At 41.8% G+C, this 15328-nt stretch overlaps 1 protein-coding gene across 2 annotated transcripts in view; it reads right to left on the bottom strand.

Moving 5' to 3' along the window:
* Nucleotides 1-8099: 8099 nt before the first annotated feature.
* The window catches only part of SYCP2 (synaptonemal complex protein 2), a 60986-nt gene continuing 53757 nt past the window's right edge, over nt 8100-15328 (bottom strand). For both annotated transcript variants that reach the window (XM_044262736.1, XM_044262735.1), the window contains 9 exons: nt 12846-12936; nt 12457-12612; nt 11754-11881; nt 10607-10701; nt 10429-10528; nt 10132-10190; nt 9963-10041; nt 9810-9866; nt 8100-8891 (listed from right to left, as the gene is read on the bottom strand). In XM_044262736.1, the coding sequence (XP_044118671.1) occupies nt 8814-8891; nt 9810-9866; nt 9963-10041; nt 10132-10190; nt 10429-10528; nt 10607-10701; nt 11754-11881; nt 12457-12612; nt 12846-12936 (843 nt within the window). In that variant the 3' untranslated portion in view covers nt 8100-8813. The remainder of the gene's footprint in view (nt 8892-9809; nt 9867-9962; nt 10042-10131; nt 10191-10428; nt 10529-10606; nt 10702-11753; nt 11882-12456; nt 12613-12845; nt 12937-15328) is intronic.

Below are 15328 nucleotides of genomic sequence, written 5' to 3'. Positions count from 1 at the left end.
TTCATAGAGTTGGAAGGAGAGTGGGGATCTGTGAAGTAAGTCGGGTTTTATTACTGTCGAGCCGTCAGATCCAAACACATAAAAGAGAATTCCAACTTTTTGTGTGCTTTGTTTTGTAAATTCTGTTAGTACATGTGGTTTGTGCTTGAAAATCAGATCATCTTTGAATAATGATCCCAGAGGTAAGCAACAACTTGGTGGAAAATTCTACCATGATGGAAATTGGGCCGTCTTTGAGTATTTTTAGATTCACGTATGCAGACATTATGGAAAACTCTGTTATAGGAGACACAGGTTTAGAGGGAGTGGACGTTCTAAAGAGAACATTCACCCTAGCACAAAGGTAAAACGTAATGTTGGCACAAAGAGGGAAAATTAAAAAAAAAAAATTATGTTCCCAAAAGGTATTTTTACTTGGCCTTTGAATACGTGTCCTCACAGGGGAGCCCGCCTGCCGGGTACATGGTGAGGCAGGAAGCCCGGGCGCTCGGAGCCTAACGTCAGGAGCTTGCAAACCCTGTTGCTTAAACCCCAGCCCTGCGCTGTTCACCAAGATACTTTCTCTCCAGGAAGAACATCTCTCTCTCGAAATACTGCTGTATCTCCTAAAGGAGACGACCGTCACCAACACATTCTCCGCCTCCTGTAGACGGCAGCTGCTGGCGGGGCAGGGGCAGCCCTGGGGGCAGGTGCATGTCCTCTGACGTCACTGCACACCCTACCTCATGGCTTGCTGGGACCTTCCTTGCTCATCTTCTTTAATGCTGAAGTGGGTCAGGTGCCCCTAGAAACTGCCCACCCCATGCGGCAGCGCTTTGTCCAGTCCGTCCTGGATGCTGGCACACGTGGTGTCAGTTAGCTGAACTCTTAGAAAGAAATCCCCGTTGGGGTGCAGAAATCCCAGCTCTGCCTCTCTGTGCTGTGCCACCTTCTGCGAACTGCTTCACTTTTCTGAGCCTCAATTTGTCTATGAAATGAGATGCTCTAAAGCTTTTCTAACTAGAAGTCAGTTCTTTAATTTTACAAGCACGTGTATGTTTCTATATTATATGTGTGATATATACCTATATATTCATAACCCATTATTTGTGGCCAACCTCCAGAAAACTTTAAATTTTTTTTCCTATTCTACACTATTTAAGCAGCTCCCTATTTTCTTTTATTCAGTTTAAAATATTAAGTGGGAGTCCAAATTATGTAAAAGTGAGATTTCAATCTCCTTAAGATGGAAATATGCATCTTATGAGGTCTTAGAAAAAACCGTTTCTACTGCCTTCCTGCTCAGTAACAATCACAAACCGAATCACGACAGTTCTTCACGATGGGCGTCGTCAGTGCATTGACTTCACAAATCATTTGTTCGAATTTCCACAAAACAAACTGTGATTAACTATGAAAGTAACAATACTATTAAGTCATTGAAGGAATTCTGCTTTTAAGGAGATTAAAAGATTAAAACCATAATTGATTATTTTATGGGAGGAAATTAAATCACTTCTAGAAGTATCAAGTTTTAACCTGGCATGATAGGAGGAATAGTACATTGTAAGTCTTTGTAAAAAAAAAAAAAAATTTAAGCATGTTGAAAGGACTTTGAAATTATATTACATAAGTAATGCTTAGGCAATTGAGATGGCCAAAAAAACCCCAAAACAAACAAACAAAAACCACCCCAAACCCAAAAAACCCCAAACCCTAACGTCAAGAAGTCCATCTTGTGGAAATACATGGTAATTACAAGTCTAAATTCTGGAGGTGAAAAGCCAAGTTTTTAGCTACGTACCCATAGTTCTTTAACAGCAACTTCAAGTCCAGAACTATAAAATTCTAATTACATTATTAAAATTATTAGTCTTACATGCTTCTAATCTCAAACCCATTCTTTTACAGAGCGTTTTTTACAGAGTTTTTCATGTGAAAGAAACGTCCAAGAAGACGCTTGTAAGAAACTGAACATGTTGAGACTCAAACTGAACATATGAAAATATCCTGAAACAGTGAATTACCATAAGTTAATTTCTCTTAGACAATGTTAGAATGAGCAGTGGAAAAGCTACTAGTTACATGTTCCCACAGTTTCATGAGAACAGAATGGCATTTTATGTTAAGTAATAAAAGTAACTTTTAGCTGTTAGATCTCCTTTAAAGAAGATGAGCAGGGAAATTCTTTAAAAAGCACATTTTCTTGACAGTAAGCCACGGTAAGAAACTCTGGATCTGGTGCACATGCTAATGATTCTTAAAGTTCAAACCATGCTTGTGTACGCACATTATTGCTTTCTGCATGCAATGTATTCCCCTTTTTCAAAGATATGGGCACTGCTAATGCACAGGTGTGCCCCCCAAACGAACAGTGCCTTCCCTGCATTCCACCCGGGAACTTGGTTACAGTGGGGACTCCTGGTGTGGCACAGAGCGGTCTCGGGAATGTGTAACACCTTGCTCCACTTCTTCCGTCCCAGCTCAGATCCGTGTGCTCTTACTCCCTGCCGTGTCCTCGTGACCAGTATTCTGCTTCTGTTGTCTCTTCGCAGCACTCGTGATTCTGTCTGCGCTGGCTCTAACTCTCCACCAGCTGTGTTTGGGAACTACGTAGGAATTCGGGGATAGCCACCGTGAGTGGGTCAGCTGTTTACAGGTGGGAGTGACAGGTGGCTGAAGAGCTGGCTGGAGCCACTGCGGGCTTCACACCATGTGCTGAGGTCAGAGTCAGAATTTGTCGCTGTTGACTGCCAGGTCACTGGGGCGTTAAGTGCGGAATGAAAACCACCAGCCCACTAGGACTCGGAGGGTCTGCTAGGCATCCATGGTATCAGGATTTGGTGGCATTAACGTCCCTGTAGTAACCTCTCTTAGACTGGACTAAGTTTCTGCTTGGCTATACTAATGATGCAAAATTTGTTCTCTCCCCCGTGTGTTCTTCTGAAATAGTTAGGACTTTGCAGCTCAGTTCGGTTGAGGAAGTGTGAGAAGCCTGCACCAACATGTGTTAAATTCCACCCAGGTCAGAAATACAAAGTACTGGCTAGAATGGTCATTTATTTTTAATATGCTTTAAACAGGAAAATCAAGAAGTTGTAGTTACTTCACATAATAGGCTCTGCTAATACAAAATTGATTTAAATCACCATTTTTGTTAAATAGTGAGATAAGTTGAGAAACATACTGTATAGTAAAGAAGAGAGAGATCCAATCATTAAAGGTTTGCTTCTATGCTATCTGTCTTGCAAACAACAGCCCACCAGCCCAATCTGGCCTGCCTTTTTTTTTTTTTTTAAGGGCTTGCAAGCTAAGACTGGTTCTCACATGTTTACACAAAGACCTACATATATTCTCAAATTTACCTGTTGGCCCACACAGTGTAAAACATCTTCTATATGGTTGGTCTTTTAGATAATTTGCCAACTCCGGCTCTAATTTTTCTTAAGTGTAAATAAATATAGAAAATGCTAAAAATGAATCACACAGAACAAAGTCAAGCAACTACATGTTTTTTAAATACACTTAAAATTTTTTTACATCAAATCTGCCCCAGACATCGTCTGTCCCAAATGTCAATATTCATTATAAACTCATACTGACGGTAGTCGAGCTGCGTAAAATGCCCATTTTATGAGGTAAGTACTAAAGGCCTTATTGACGGTAAAGGCCAGCATTTCCTTGTAGGACAACCCGCACTCCTCCCGCTTCCTTGTACTCAACACTGTTGCTATCACAGCAGCACAAACCAAAATCCCAGTATCGAAGCTGAAATTGAAGACACTGCACCAAATAGACCTCTGTGTTCCTGAAGAAAGCCTCTAGATATTATTTTAGAGTATTTCCATGGGCTTTTCTTGGTCTAATGTTTTTCATATTTCAAAAGAAAATAGTTTTGAGAGAGCATGGAGTTGGGGGAGAAGGGCAGAGGGAGAGGGAGAATCTTAAGCAGGCTCCACACACTGTAGAGCCTGACGTGGGGCTCAGTCGCACAGCCCTGAGATCCTGTCCTGAGCTAAAAATCAAGAGTCAGACGCTTAACTGACTGAGCCACCCAGGCGCCTCCCCAAGTATGTTTTTCAAAAAGCCCAAAACTAAACATCACAAATATAACCATTAAAAATATAGTATCTTGGATGATAAAGTCTATGTACATTTGACACGCCTACACAGTTCTTCCAAGGGGCCAATAAAACGGAAAGCCATAGAATTCTTTGGGACTACATTGGTGCTGTTGTTTTTAAAATTCAAACACTCCTCGTTTTTACAAAACATGGATATACACGTTTCATGTCTTCCTAGAATAACTTTAAAAAAATTATTTAAATTAACTTAATAGGGGCGCCTGGGTGGCTCAGTGGGTTAAAGCCTCTGCCCTCGGCTCAGGTCATGATCCCAGGGTCCTGGGATCGAGTCCCAGAGCCCCACATCAGGCGCTCTGCTCAGCGGGAAGCCTGCTTCCTCCTCACTCTCTCTGCCTACTTGTGATCTCTGTCAAATAAAGAAATAAATAAATAAATAAAAATCTTTTAAAAAAATTAACCTAATATATTAATATATGTAGTGTTAGTTTCAGAGATAAGTTTAGTGATTCATCAGTTGCGGACAACACCCAGTGCTCGCCCCATCACGTGCCCTCCTTCATGCCCATCCCCCGGTTACCCCGTCCCCACTCCCTCCCCTCCGGCCGCCCTCAGTTTGGAAAGGGTTCCTTTCTTGCTTGTCTCAGTACGTAGAGCTGAGCACAGTATGTGACACAGACACTCAGGTGGCTGATTGACTAATACTTCATGATCCGTTTTAACGGAAATTCGACTATATGGGATTTGAGGGTCTGAGAGTTTCAGGCTCATCTGCCCTCTTTGAATGCAGTGAATTTCCACCTAGAAACACTCCGTTTATTCCCTCATTCATTCACACTGTTGCAACCCTACTTTTCTAGGCATGTGTTTAGGTTCTGGAAATAGTGGCCTAAGTCACTATTCATAAGTGAGTAAGACAGACGAGGTACCTGTTGTCATAGACTTTACAGCAGCGGGCTTTATGGGAGGGAGGAAGAAAGAAGTTTCTGGAGTGATAGGAAGATTGATAGGGCTGTGTGGGAGGATCCCTCTGAAGTACTGTTTACGTGAGACTCAAAGGACGGCCTGTGCCTGTGCGTGGGGAAGCAGAGCCCCAGGAGCAAAGCCTCGAGGACAAGAATGCGACCGTCCAAGCGCCAGGCCTGGAAGTCTGCTGAACGAGGGAGGAGAGGGGCAGGAGGCACGTCAGGACAGAGGCAGAGGCCGGCTCCCCTAGGGGCTTTCAGGCCCTGATCTAAAGGCTGGGTTTTAAATGCAGAAGACCCCTCTGCACAGGTTTGGTGCGTTTGTGTTTTATTAAGTCAGTTCAGGTGAGATGCCGATGGCACGGAGTTAACCGTGTTGGGACTGCCGTTTAGTGGCACCTGGTCCACTCACCAGCCACTCAACCGCTGCTTCCATCTGGTTCATCACAACCCAAGGAGACTCCATATCCTCGAAGTAGGCACTGCCCAGCTTCCCCTTCCCCGAGCCCCCGGCAGCCCCCAACCTGTCCCCGTGGATTTACGTATTCTGGGTGTTACCTATCCATCCAATCCGACAGCGTAACCTTTTGTGTTTAGTTTTCCACATGCATCGTGTTTGTCCACATGCATCGGTGGAACTCCTTCCTTCTTAGGGCTGTGGAACAGCCTGTGTGCAGATGGACATCCTGCATTTGTCCGCTTGTTGCCCATTCGAGTCATTTCCGTGCCCGGCTGCTGGGACTTGTGCTGCTGTGGACATTTGGCTGGCGTCTGCTGAATATCTGGTTTCAGGTCTTTGCGTGGATTGCCGGGGGATGGGACCGCTGAGTCATAGGCTAATTCCACCTTTAACTCTTGGAGGAGCCACCAAACTGGTTTTCACGGGGACTGCAGTGTTTTACTGCCCCCAGAAGCCCACAGCCCCCGGGTCCTGCACAACCTCACCAATACTTATTTTCAGTCCTTTGGTGGGTGTGATGTGGCGTCTCGCTATGGTTTGTAGTTTTCAAATGACGCATGATACTGCGTGGATGGTCGTGTGCTTGTTGGCTAATTGTACATCTCCTCTGGAGAAATGTTCCTATAGGTCCTTTGCCCCGTTCTTACTGGGTCATTTGTCATTTTGTTGCTTAGCTGTAAGAATTCTTTATATATTCTGAGTACTGGATCCTAAGCAGATCGTGATTTGCAAGCATTCTCTCCCATTCCGTCGGTTGTCTTTTCACTTTGATGAAAGTAGTCTTTACACGAAGGTTTTCTTGGTTTTTAAAGTCCACTTTACCTTTTGGGGTTTTGGTGGTTGTTTTTCTTGTTGGTGGTGCTTTTGGTGTCTTACCTAAGAATCCACTGCCAAATCCAAGGTCATGAAGATTTGCTTCTATGCTTTTTCCTAGTAGTTTCATAGTTCGAACTCTTTTAGGTTTTTTGATTAACATATTTTGTATATATGGTGTGAAATAAGGGCCCAGTGTTGTTTCGCATGAAGCCAGCCTGTTGCCCAAACCACGTGTTGAGGACTGCCGTCAACACGGAGACGTCTGTTACACGGAACCATATGAAATTACCTAAGGAAATGTAGATTGAGGAAAAGTAACAGACCGGGAATGAGCCCTACATTGAGAGGAAAAGGGCAGACAGGAAAGAGATAGGAAATGGAAAATACGCCAGCCGAAGTCTGGGTGAAGCGGAGTTAAGAAGATGGAGACTGGGGCATATGGGTGCTTAGTCAGTTAAGCATCTGCCTTCATCCAGCTCAGGGCTTGATCCCAAGGGCCTGGGATGGAGCCCCACACCGGGCTCCCTGCTTGGGGAGGGGAGTCTCCCTCTCCCTCTGCTCCTCCGCCTGGCTTGTGCCTGGCTTGTGCTCTCTAATGAATAAATAAAATCTTAAAAAAAAAAAAAAGATGGGAGAGTATACTTGGTAAAATTAATCACTGGTGGTTTTGATAAAAAGTAGGTTCCGTGAAATAGTAACTAGAGAAAATTCTTTCCCTATGTTCTGTGTGAAGGGGAGCAGAGAATTACATCGGATGGGCAGCAGTCAGAAGGGAACTTGAACCAGGGGCATTCGTGTGTGTGTGTGTGTGTGTGTGTGTGTGTGTGTGTGGTAAGTGTGGGCTATGCACACTGAGAGAGATGCAGAGACCACAGGATTCCGAGCACTAGCAGGGGACTGTCCTTACATAAAAAGATAAATCTGCCACAGGAACATGCGAGAAATCAGAAAAGGCTAGTATTGATGCAGGGAACCTGCCGGGAGAAAAGGTGAGGACAGTATGAAGCTAGGCCCAAGAATCAGGGACTGTGGCCGTGATAGTTGGTAATACTCTGGAAATGTGGTCAAGTCAGGCAGAGGTAGGATTGCTGTAAAATATGGGGTCATAAAGTTAAGTCTGATTTTAACTCTTGTCTAGTGATGTTCAGATTCCGGAATGAAGGGTGTGAGTTGGCAGATTCAGTGAGAGGTGGCGGGGAAGAAGAGTGTGATTGTGGACTGGAGGATCTCTCATGGGTAGGGAAGGAAAGAGGGACAAGGAGGAAGGTAACAGGTACGGCCAGACGGCGGAGGAGAGAGCAGCCCAGGCTACTCCAGAAAGCAAGCTGCAGGGGGAGGAAGGTCCGGGTGAAAAGGGCGTTGGAAAGGGAGACTCAGCAGGTGGCACCGACTGTTGCTGAGCAGGTCAGAGCAGAGACCTAGTCTGGGCCACACACACACAGTGCAGTGTGGGAATGTGTGTGACTCCTTGTAAGTGTGGCCAGACAGGAGGTAAACAGGAGCTCCATGGGGTTTCAGCTCCTGAGCGGTGGTCACTGTCAGGGCAGAACTGTCACTGTCTCCCGACGCAGAGTCCCTGCTGCCCTTCCACCAACTGAATCCCTCTGCTTGTCTACGTTAGGAAAGCCGCTTTTTCTACTGGACTTAAATACCGGTAGTATTCCCACCCTCGGCCACCCTTCTGCAGGCCAGCAGTGGGGAGTGAGGCCACTTTCTATCCTGCCTCAGATGTCTGATGGGAGCAGGATGTTTTGTTTGAGCCAATATTCATCGAATAACTTTTTATTTGTAATACTATTTAAGTCACAGAGTATTTATTTCAACTTTAATATATAGTTAAAACATGTATATTTTTATGTTAGCAAGATACTATTACAATGAGTACTAGGAGCTTTAAAAGAACCAGTAAAAACAGCTGCTTGAGCTGAGCCTTCTACCTACAGCGACGACATCGCAACAGCGCGGTAAGTGGAAGCGCAGCCGAATGTCCGTGCTCTCCGAGCGCGCTCAGAGCACTGGCTTCCACTCAGGTAAGGGTTTAAATCTGAGCCTTTAGCCCTTCTCAGCATACTGAATTTTTATTACATGTAGTATATTCTGAACTAGTAATACTTATATTTGGTCCAAACTGTATTCTTTTAAAAATATTTTATATGATAAACCTTAGTTTATTAAAGAAACTAGTTTTATGAGTGTAGTTAACTCAGTAAGATTTGTGTAATGTAAATATTACCACAAAGACAAGCAAATTCTTTTTACTGTTTGGTTTCCCCGAAATTTCCCTCTCAAAGAAGAGCGGTATTCTATAGGCAGAAGTCTCCAGAGGTTGGAGTCATTTTAAAGTGGTTCTTTCGCATCCATAAGGTGACATTTCTTTGGATTTGGAGGTTCCTACAAAAACACTCTGGCCTGGGTGACATGTGTATTTTTCTCTTTGTAGGGCTACTCTGGTATTTCCTGTTATACACAAAAAGGAATAAGTGGATAAAAGCTGTTGATAACAACTAGACATCACACACGAACATTTCTCTCATGAGCCATGAACAATGACATCAGTCCTCTGCGTACATTAAGAAGCTCCTCTTCTTGCTAGAGCCGGGGGTGGGGGTGGAAATAAAAATCACACTTAGATTTTAAATTATCACTGTAAGACCACCAAATGGGGGGGAGGAGGCTATTACTTGGGCTTCTTTTTAAAACAACCCTTTTTGTAAAGATATTTTGTATCAGTGCTCATTCTATCCAACGCCTCTGCCCCCAGGATCTGTTCCCAGCTAGCTACAGAGTTCAGGGATCATCACTGATATTCTGCATCAACTGAGAGAGCCAGTCTTTAAAACCCCAAATTGTTGAATTTTTTCTCTAGACTGAATTTCATTGACCGGTCTAGTCAGTCAGCTGGTTCGCTTCAAGCTAAGGTGGCTCAGCCGCAAGCGCCTCCGCCAGTCGGCACCGTGAGCGTCTACTGAAAGTGGGCAAGGACGTCGCACGCATCTTTGTGTGCGGGCTACATTACAGGGTCCTAAGAAGGTCTGCCATCTCCGAGTCAGCACTGAAGATGGCCTGCGCCCCGCTCAGGACTGCTTTTCCCCCCACAGAGCAGCTGTCCGTCTACCGGACCTCAGGAAAGGCAACTACACTTCTATCCTCAAATCGAAGTAAAGGAAATCCTGTTGTCCCTGTGGCTCTGTCCTGACACACCTCCTGCAGAAGGCACAGCAGAGGTCCTCTGCAGGGCTCCGTGCTTGGACACAGGACAAAGAAATCATTCTTTGAGCTCATTTTAAAATCAGCAAACTGATACTCCTTTTTTCCTTAGGAGGGACTCATAGTAAAATACTAATAGAGGTGATTAAAGTAAGTTTGCTCCCACTATTCTAATTTAAACAGTTAAGAATCACTGGGCTGAAACTGTCTCTCAAACCAAAACAAAAGACAAGCCTGTGAAAGACTTGCCCCTCACTGGTGGCCGATCCACGTGAATCCCTGACCCAAGAGGGGACTCACCGTTTCCTTCAGGAGCCTGTCTTGGAGCATTTTCATGTTTTCTTTCATCGAACACATCTGTAAACACACATATCATCTATGAAATTTACTGTAAAACTTTCAGAGCAAGGAGGTATTGTGAGAGATTATGTATAAACATGTAAAAGTTGGTACCTCAGATGTAAAAACAGTGTCTTCGTAATCAGTGTTGTAGAAGACATTTTTGTCCAGTGATGTTTTCAAAAGGTGAAGCCTAACGAAAGGAGTTACCTTTGCAGTTATCATTTTACACTGCATTGCGGTAATATAGCGATTACGGTTTGATTAAGGACGTCACACTAACCTCTGCTGTTCACTTTTTTGATAGGCATTGAACTTCTGAAAGGTCTTCTCCCAGAAATCCTTAATTTTAAAATACAAAAATTAACACTTGGATAATTATTATACTCCTAATTTAAACAATGTGGCTATATGCTGAGCATATTCTAGATATTACACACTCTCTTTCAGGGTTTTCCCCTTATTATCAAAGGCATTACTCAGCATAAGCTTCAGTCTATGTGTGTACATGCAATCTAAAACTATTTTCTAAAGAACAAAATTAACAGTTTTCCCAAGTGTAGCTCTTAAAAGCACAAACCACAAACTCCTTCTCCAAATCTTTTAAAGACTGTGAATCTTTTTCAAAATTTTCCAGCTCTTCTATGATGATGAATTGGAACTTGTCAAGTTTTTTGATCCTAGTAAAGAAACAAAATGAGATTATTTTTGTAAACTGTAGCATTCAGAAGTTTTCAAAAGAGGTTTTTATTACAGACCTATAGTCCTGAATCTGATGGTTCATTGTGTTCAGATGTTGTTGAGCTGTTTTCCAAGACTGCTTTGTAAAATAATCCATCACTTTCTGGCGGATCTGAAAAATACTAATATTTAACTTGAAAACTCTTTACAAAATAATCTAACCAAGACTATGTTACAAACAAAGCCTTGACCATGCAAATGATCATGAAGAATTCAGAAAAGTGACAAATGAAAACCTAAACCCAGTGTTCATAAATAAATCCAGTTGAAGCGGCATCTGGTTCCAACAGGATGGTTGTGACTAAGGGTTTAACTGATCACTGGTTTTGTAAAGACACCGCAGTCTACACTATTTACAGAAATGCTACTGATTATAATTCTCTTCAGGAACAAAGTCAAAAGTCACACTCAGAATTATTACCATCTTCCATGAAAACATGTTTGCTAGATGCAGCTAGACGCAGAACAAAATATATAAATCAGGGCTTTGCTGTTGAGATTAGTTTGACCTTTGACAATTAAAATGAAATATACAGAATCTTGGTTTAAGAGAGAAGAAAAAGCTAAGAGATGGGGCTGGCGATAAAAGATATTTTTCTGCACAGGTTAACTAACAGCAGCCCAAGAACTATTCTAAACACAGGCATGTGAGGAAAAAGAGGTAGGTGGAGAAAACAATAATGAAAAATTGTTCTACAAAGTACTTTTGCAAACATCACCTCACCGGAGCCTTAGCAGCTCGGGCTCCGTAGGTGCGCAGACCCGGTGGCACCGAGCGAGCGGGCTTGCATCCTTTCCTCGCTGTGAGGGCGCCCTCTCTACTTGTCATCCCCGTGCAATAAAAAGATGAGGCACGAAAAGAAAATCGTTCAGAAAAGAAGAAAAATCATGCCAAGAGTCCAAATGGTAAGCAAATTGAAAAGGGAAATAAGACAAAGAGAAAGGAATCTCTTTGAAAAGAAAGAATATGGATAACGCACAGGTTTTAGAAGAGAAACCTGGCTCCGAAGACAAATTACTCCGCTTTTCATCAGTCCGTGAGGACCAAGGGAGTTCCATGGGTTTTTGTTGCCAAAGGATCAAATCCAGCTGACGGTCTCGTAGAAAGGTAGCATCTTATCATCCTATCGGGTAGAAGTCCCAATTTAAAGACTGGTAACTCACATGAAACTTCTTCCTAAATTCTGTGTTGAGGCTCTCGCACATCTCCCCTAGCTCGGCGATCTCACTTTCCCAGCTCTCCCCAGGGAGAGAAAACTCATTTGTTGATAATGGAGATACACTTCCAGATACTAAAAAATGAAGATAATCAAGTAAAGTTAAAATATACATTATTACAAATTTAGTCTGAATCTAAACTTCATGAAGTTTAGAAGTCTCATGAAGCTGAGAACAAAGTCTTATTTTCAGATTCTGTGTGTGATCTAAGAATTATGACATAAAAGACCTCCTATTCTTCAATTTAAAACTATGTTGATTTCTAAAAAATCCTCTTGGCAATGGTTACACTGGGATGGAACATTTTTGGACTGATCATTTTTTAACTATTTCTATGTTAATAACCCAAAGTTTGGTGACATACTGATCAGTAAATTTATATTCTAGTAAAGCTTATACGTGGTAATCAATGATAGAATCATAAAGGAGATTTATGAATACAAAACAGACCCTCACAACCATATTTCTCACAGAAAGTCAACTTTATGATAAAGTATTACCCTTATTAGACTGATCCAGAGTTCCCTTTGCAGAGGGCATTTGTGTGTGTGTGTGTGTGTGTGTGTGTGTGTGTGTGTGTATCATTTGAGAGCTAAGAAACCACCTTCCACAATAATTGCATTTTGTCAAAGTCATTTATTCTACCTACCTTTGTAAGTGTGATGATCTCTATCCTCAGTTTTAGATACTTTTTTGGGAAGCAAGTATATTCTCCTTTCCTCCTCTTCTTCCAACTCTATTTCATCAGCATTACTGAGATCATCTTCTATGTACATTCGTTTGCGACTAAGATGCTGTGTGGGGCCTTAGATAGAGTTAAAAAAATGGTGCTACAATCTTAATTAAAAATACCAAATAATTTTCTTGCTTTTATTAAAAAAACCCACAAGCTTTAAATTATTTGTTTTTAGGCAATAGTGCATTAAGTTCTATTTTCCATTCGACTAACTAAACTGATAAATGTTATGTCTTAAATGATAATTCCCCACAGTAGTATTTCAGTGATGCTGTTTTTAAAGCAGGGCTAGGACTACAAACCTGACGTATGAGTAGAACCACAAGGCAAGTCACACCATATCTGCTCTCTTTCTTCACTAGACAGGGATAGTGGAGATGCGGAATGACCTCCCTAAAACAGATATTAGAAATTGGAAAATTCTGTAAGTGCTCTTGTTTCACCCGTGACCATGTTTCTCAAACCGTGAAGCCATGAATTGCAAATGTGGTCCATTCCTTTTTCAGGTAGTTCTGTTTCTACCCCTTCCTCTGCATCTCACCACAACCACACATTGATGAAAAGCCTATGTCCATCTCAATCCTACATTATAGCAATAGTGTTCAGCTGGCTTTTTCAACATTCTCCCAGTTTTCCATTCTTCCTTAGTAGGGATTTCGATTTCTTTGACTCGGGGAATGGGAAGCCACACAAAATAGAAGTCAAAACTCTTTTCTCAACCTACTTTTCAACATCTTTTTTAATCTAACCTGGCATTTTCCTGTACACAAGCTTCTCCATTGCAGTCAAATGAGTCCTTTTTCTCTTCCATGAAAATGCATGCCCACCCCAGTGACCTTCCTCTACTTATTAGGTGGGTCAGTACATACTGACCAAGCAGAGAAGGAAGAGAAGCCTATCTATTGAGGTGGAGGTCGAGCCCTCCCCAGGCTATAAAATTCCGCCTTACCTTTCTGTGTTTTACAGGTTATTACAATATTTTTGACGATGGACTGATGGACTGCTACAGTGGCACAAAGCTCAGCCAAATTTCTATATAATCATGAAACCCTAAAGTCCCTGTTAGAACTATGTAAGTCAGTGATTCAGCCGCTATATCCTACTTAAGACCTTACAACTTCTTATTTTAAAAATTTCAACTTTTTTCCAACATCAAACCATCCTTCATACTTTAAACATCAGATTTTCAGTAACAGTTAAAATATTAAAATATAACTATTATTAAAGAACAGTTATCTGATTTTTGTAAGAACAATTTTAGTTTAAACTGGATGGTTATACTACTCTTTAAACCGCTATTGCTTTATGCAGGATTTTCATTACTGTTTGCAAGTTCAACTTCCATCAACTTTTTCTGAACTATAAATGCTTACATCTGAGTAGCTGTTACAATCGTGTGTATCTTGTGTAAGTACCACAGAATTTATATTTTTTCTATTCACAACAGTATTATTAACTGGAGTATGCCTGGGCTATGAATGAACAAGACATATACAAACCCAAAGGAAATTAGAAAATTATTTAAAGCCAAAACACAATAATATGAAACCAAAACTACTTATGTTTTGAGGGAATAATTCATTTGCTGCTAAAATTCAACACCCATTCACAATTAAAGGGTGAAAAAATCCTTAGACAACTAAAACATTAATTTGATCAAAGTACCCACCAAGAACTACAGAATAAGCATGCCTATCGGTACAGTACTAGTGAACATTGTCCCCAAGGTCATCATCACCTTAACAATAAAAAAAAAAAAAGTATAAGAGCTGGAATGGAAAATGCAAAAGTTATCATGAGTAACTGTCTCTATGCAAAATCCAAGAGGGCCTAGGCAGGGAATTATGACAGAATTAGTCAAGGTAGTTGGAGATATAAAAATCAATAGTGTTTCTATGCAAAAGCAAAAGAAAAACCCAGAAAATTCAGCTTTTTTAATACAGCAAAAAGAACATACATAAAACACAAGAATTAATCTATTTTCTCTGTGGAAGATTTGGCATAATTTTTTTTGGAAATATCACCAAAATGTAGAGAGAAAAATATGTGGACATGAAAGCTTAGTATCGATCTTGGGAAATAGCAATCCCCTTAGACAAACTGAGAAATTTGCATGAGTGAGTAGAGGGCCCAGAGCATGGGAAAGTACAAGGCGAAGGTGGTGAAGCTCCCAGGAGGCCCTGCTGAGGAGAGCCCGGGGGCCGCAGCACACAGAGCTCGCCCAGCCGCTGCCGCAGCCGGGGCCGGGCCCAGAGGAGCACTGCAGACGGCGGAGCGGCACTGAGGCATGATCTTGCACTAACTCACTACCCACGTGCAAAGAGAAATCTTAGAAAGATTGAAAACCTAAAAGTTGAAACGAATCAAAACTAACACTTTTAACCAGGAAGGAACACGACAGTAGCCGAGGGATTTGTTGAGCACAAAGACTGGTCAATTTTATGGTCTCATTTTTTTGTCCTATGGAAGTTTTTTATTTAAATGAAAAGATAACATACTGGAAAAAGAATGTTTGTATTGTATATAACCAATACAGAATTAATATCTAAAATATTTTAAGAACTCCTACAAATTTATAAGAAAAATCAGATGATACCAAAAAAAAAGGCAATTCACCAACCTGTCAAAAAACATGAAATACTGATGCTGTTTATCAGTAAAATGCAGAGTAAAGTTCCTCACTACACTTACAGATTGGCAAAAGAGAACCATCCGGTAACAGCCGGTTAAAACTGTAGAGAAATGGGACGGTCACATACCAGTCCTGGAGAGTGCAAGCAGACAG

This window comes from Neovison vison, chromosome 8 (genome assembly GCF_020171115.1).
Source record: "Neovison vison isolate M4711 chromosome 8, ASM_NN_V1, whole genome shotgun sequence".
Lineage (NCBI taxonomy): Eukaryota > Metazoa > Chordata > Mammalia > Carnivora > Mustelidae > Neogale > Neogale vison.
The sequence above is the reverse complement of the archived record's forward strand: the minus strand, read 5'-3'. Positions and strand labels throughout refer to the sequence as shown.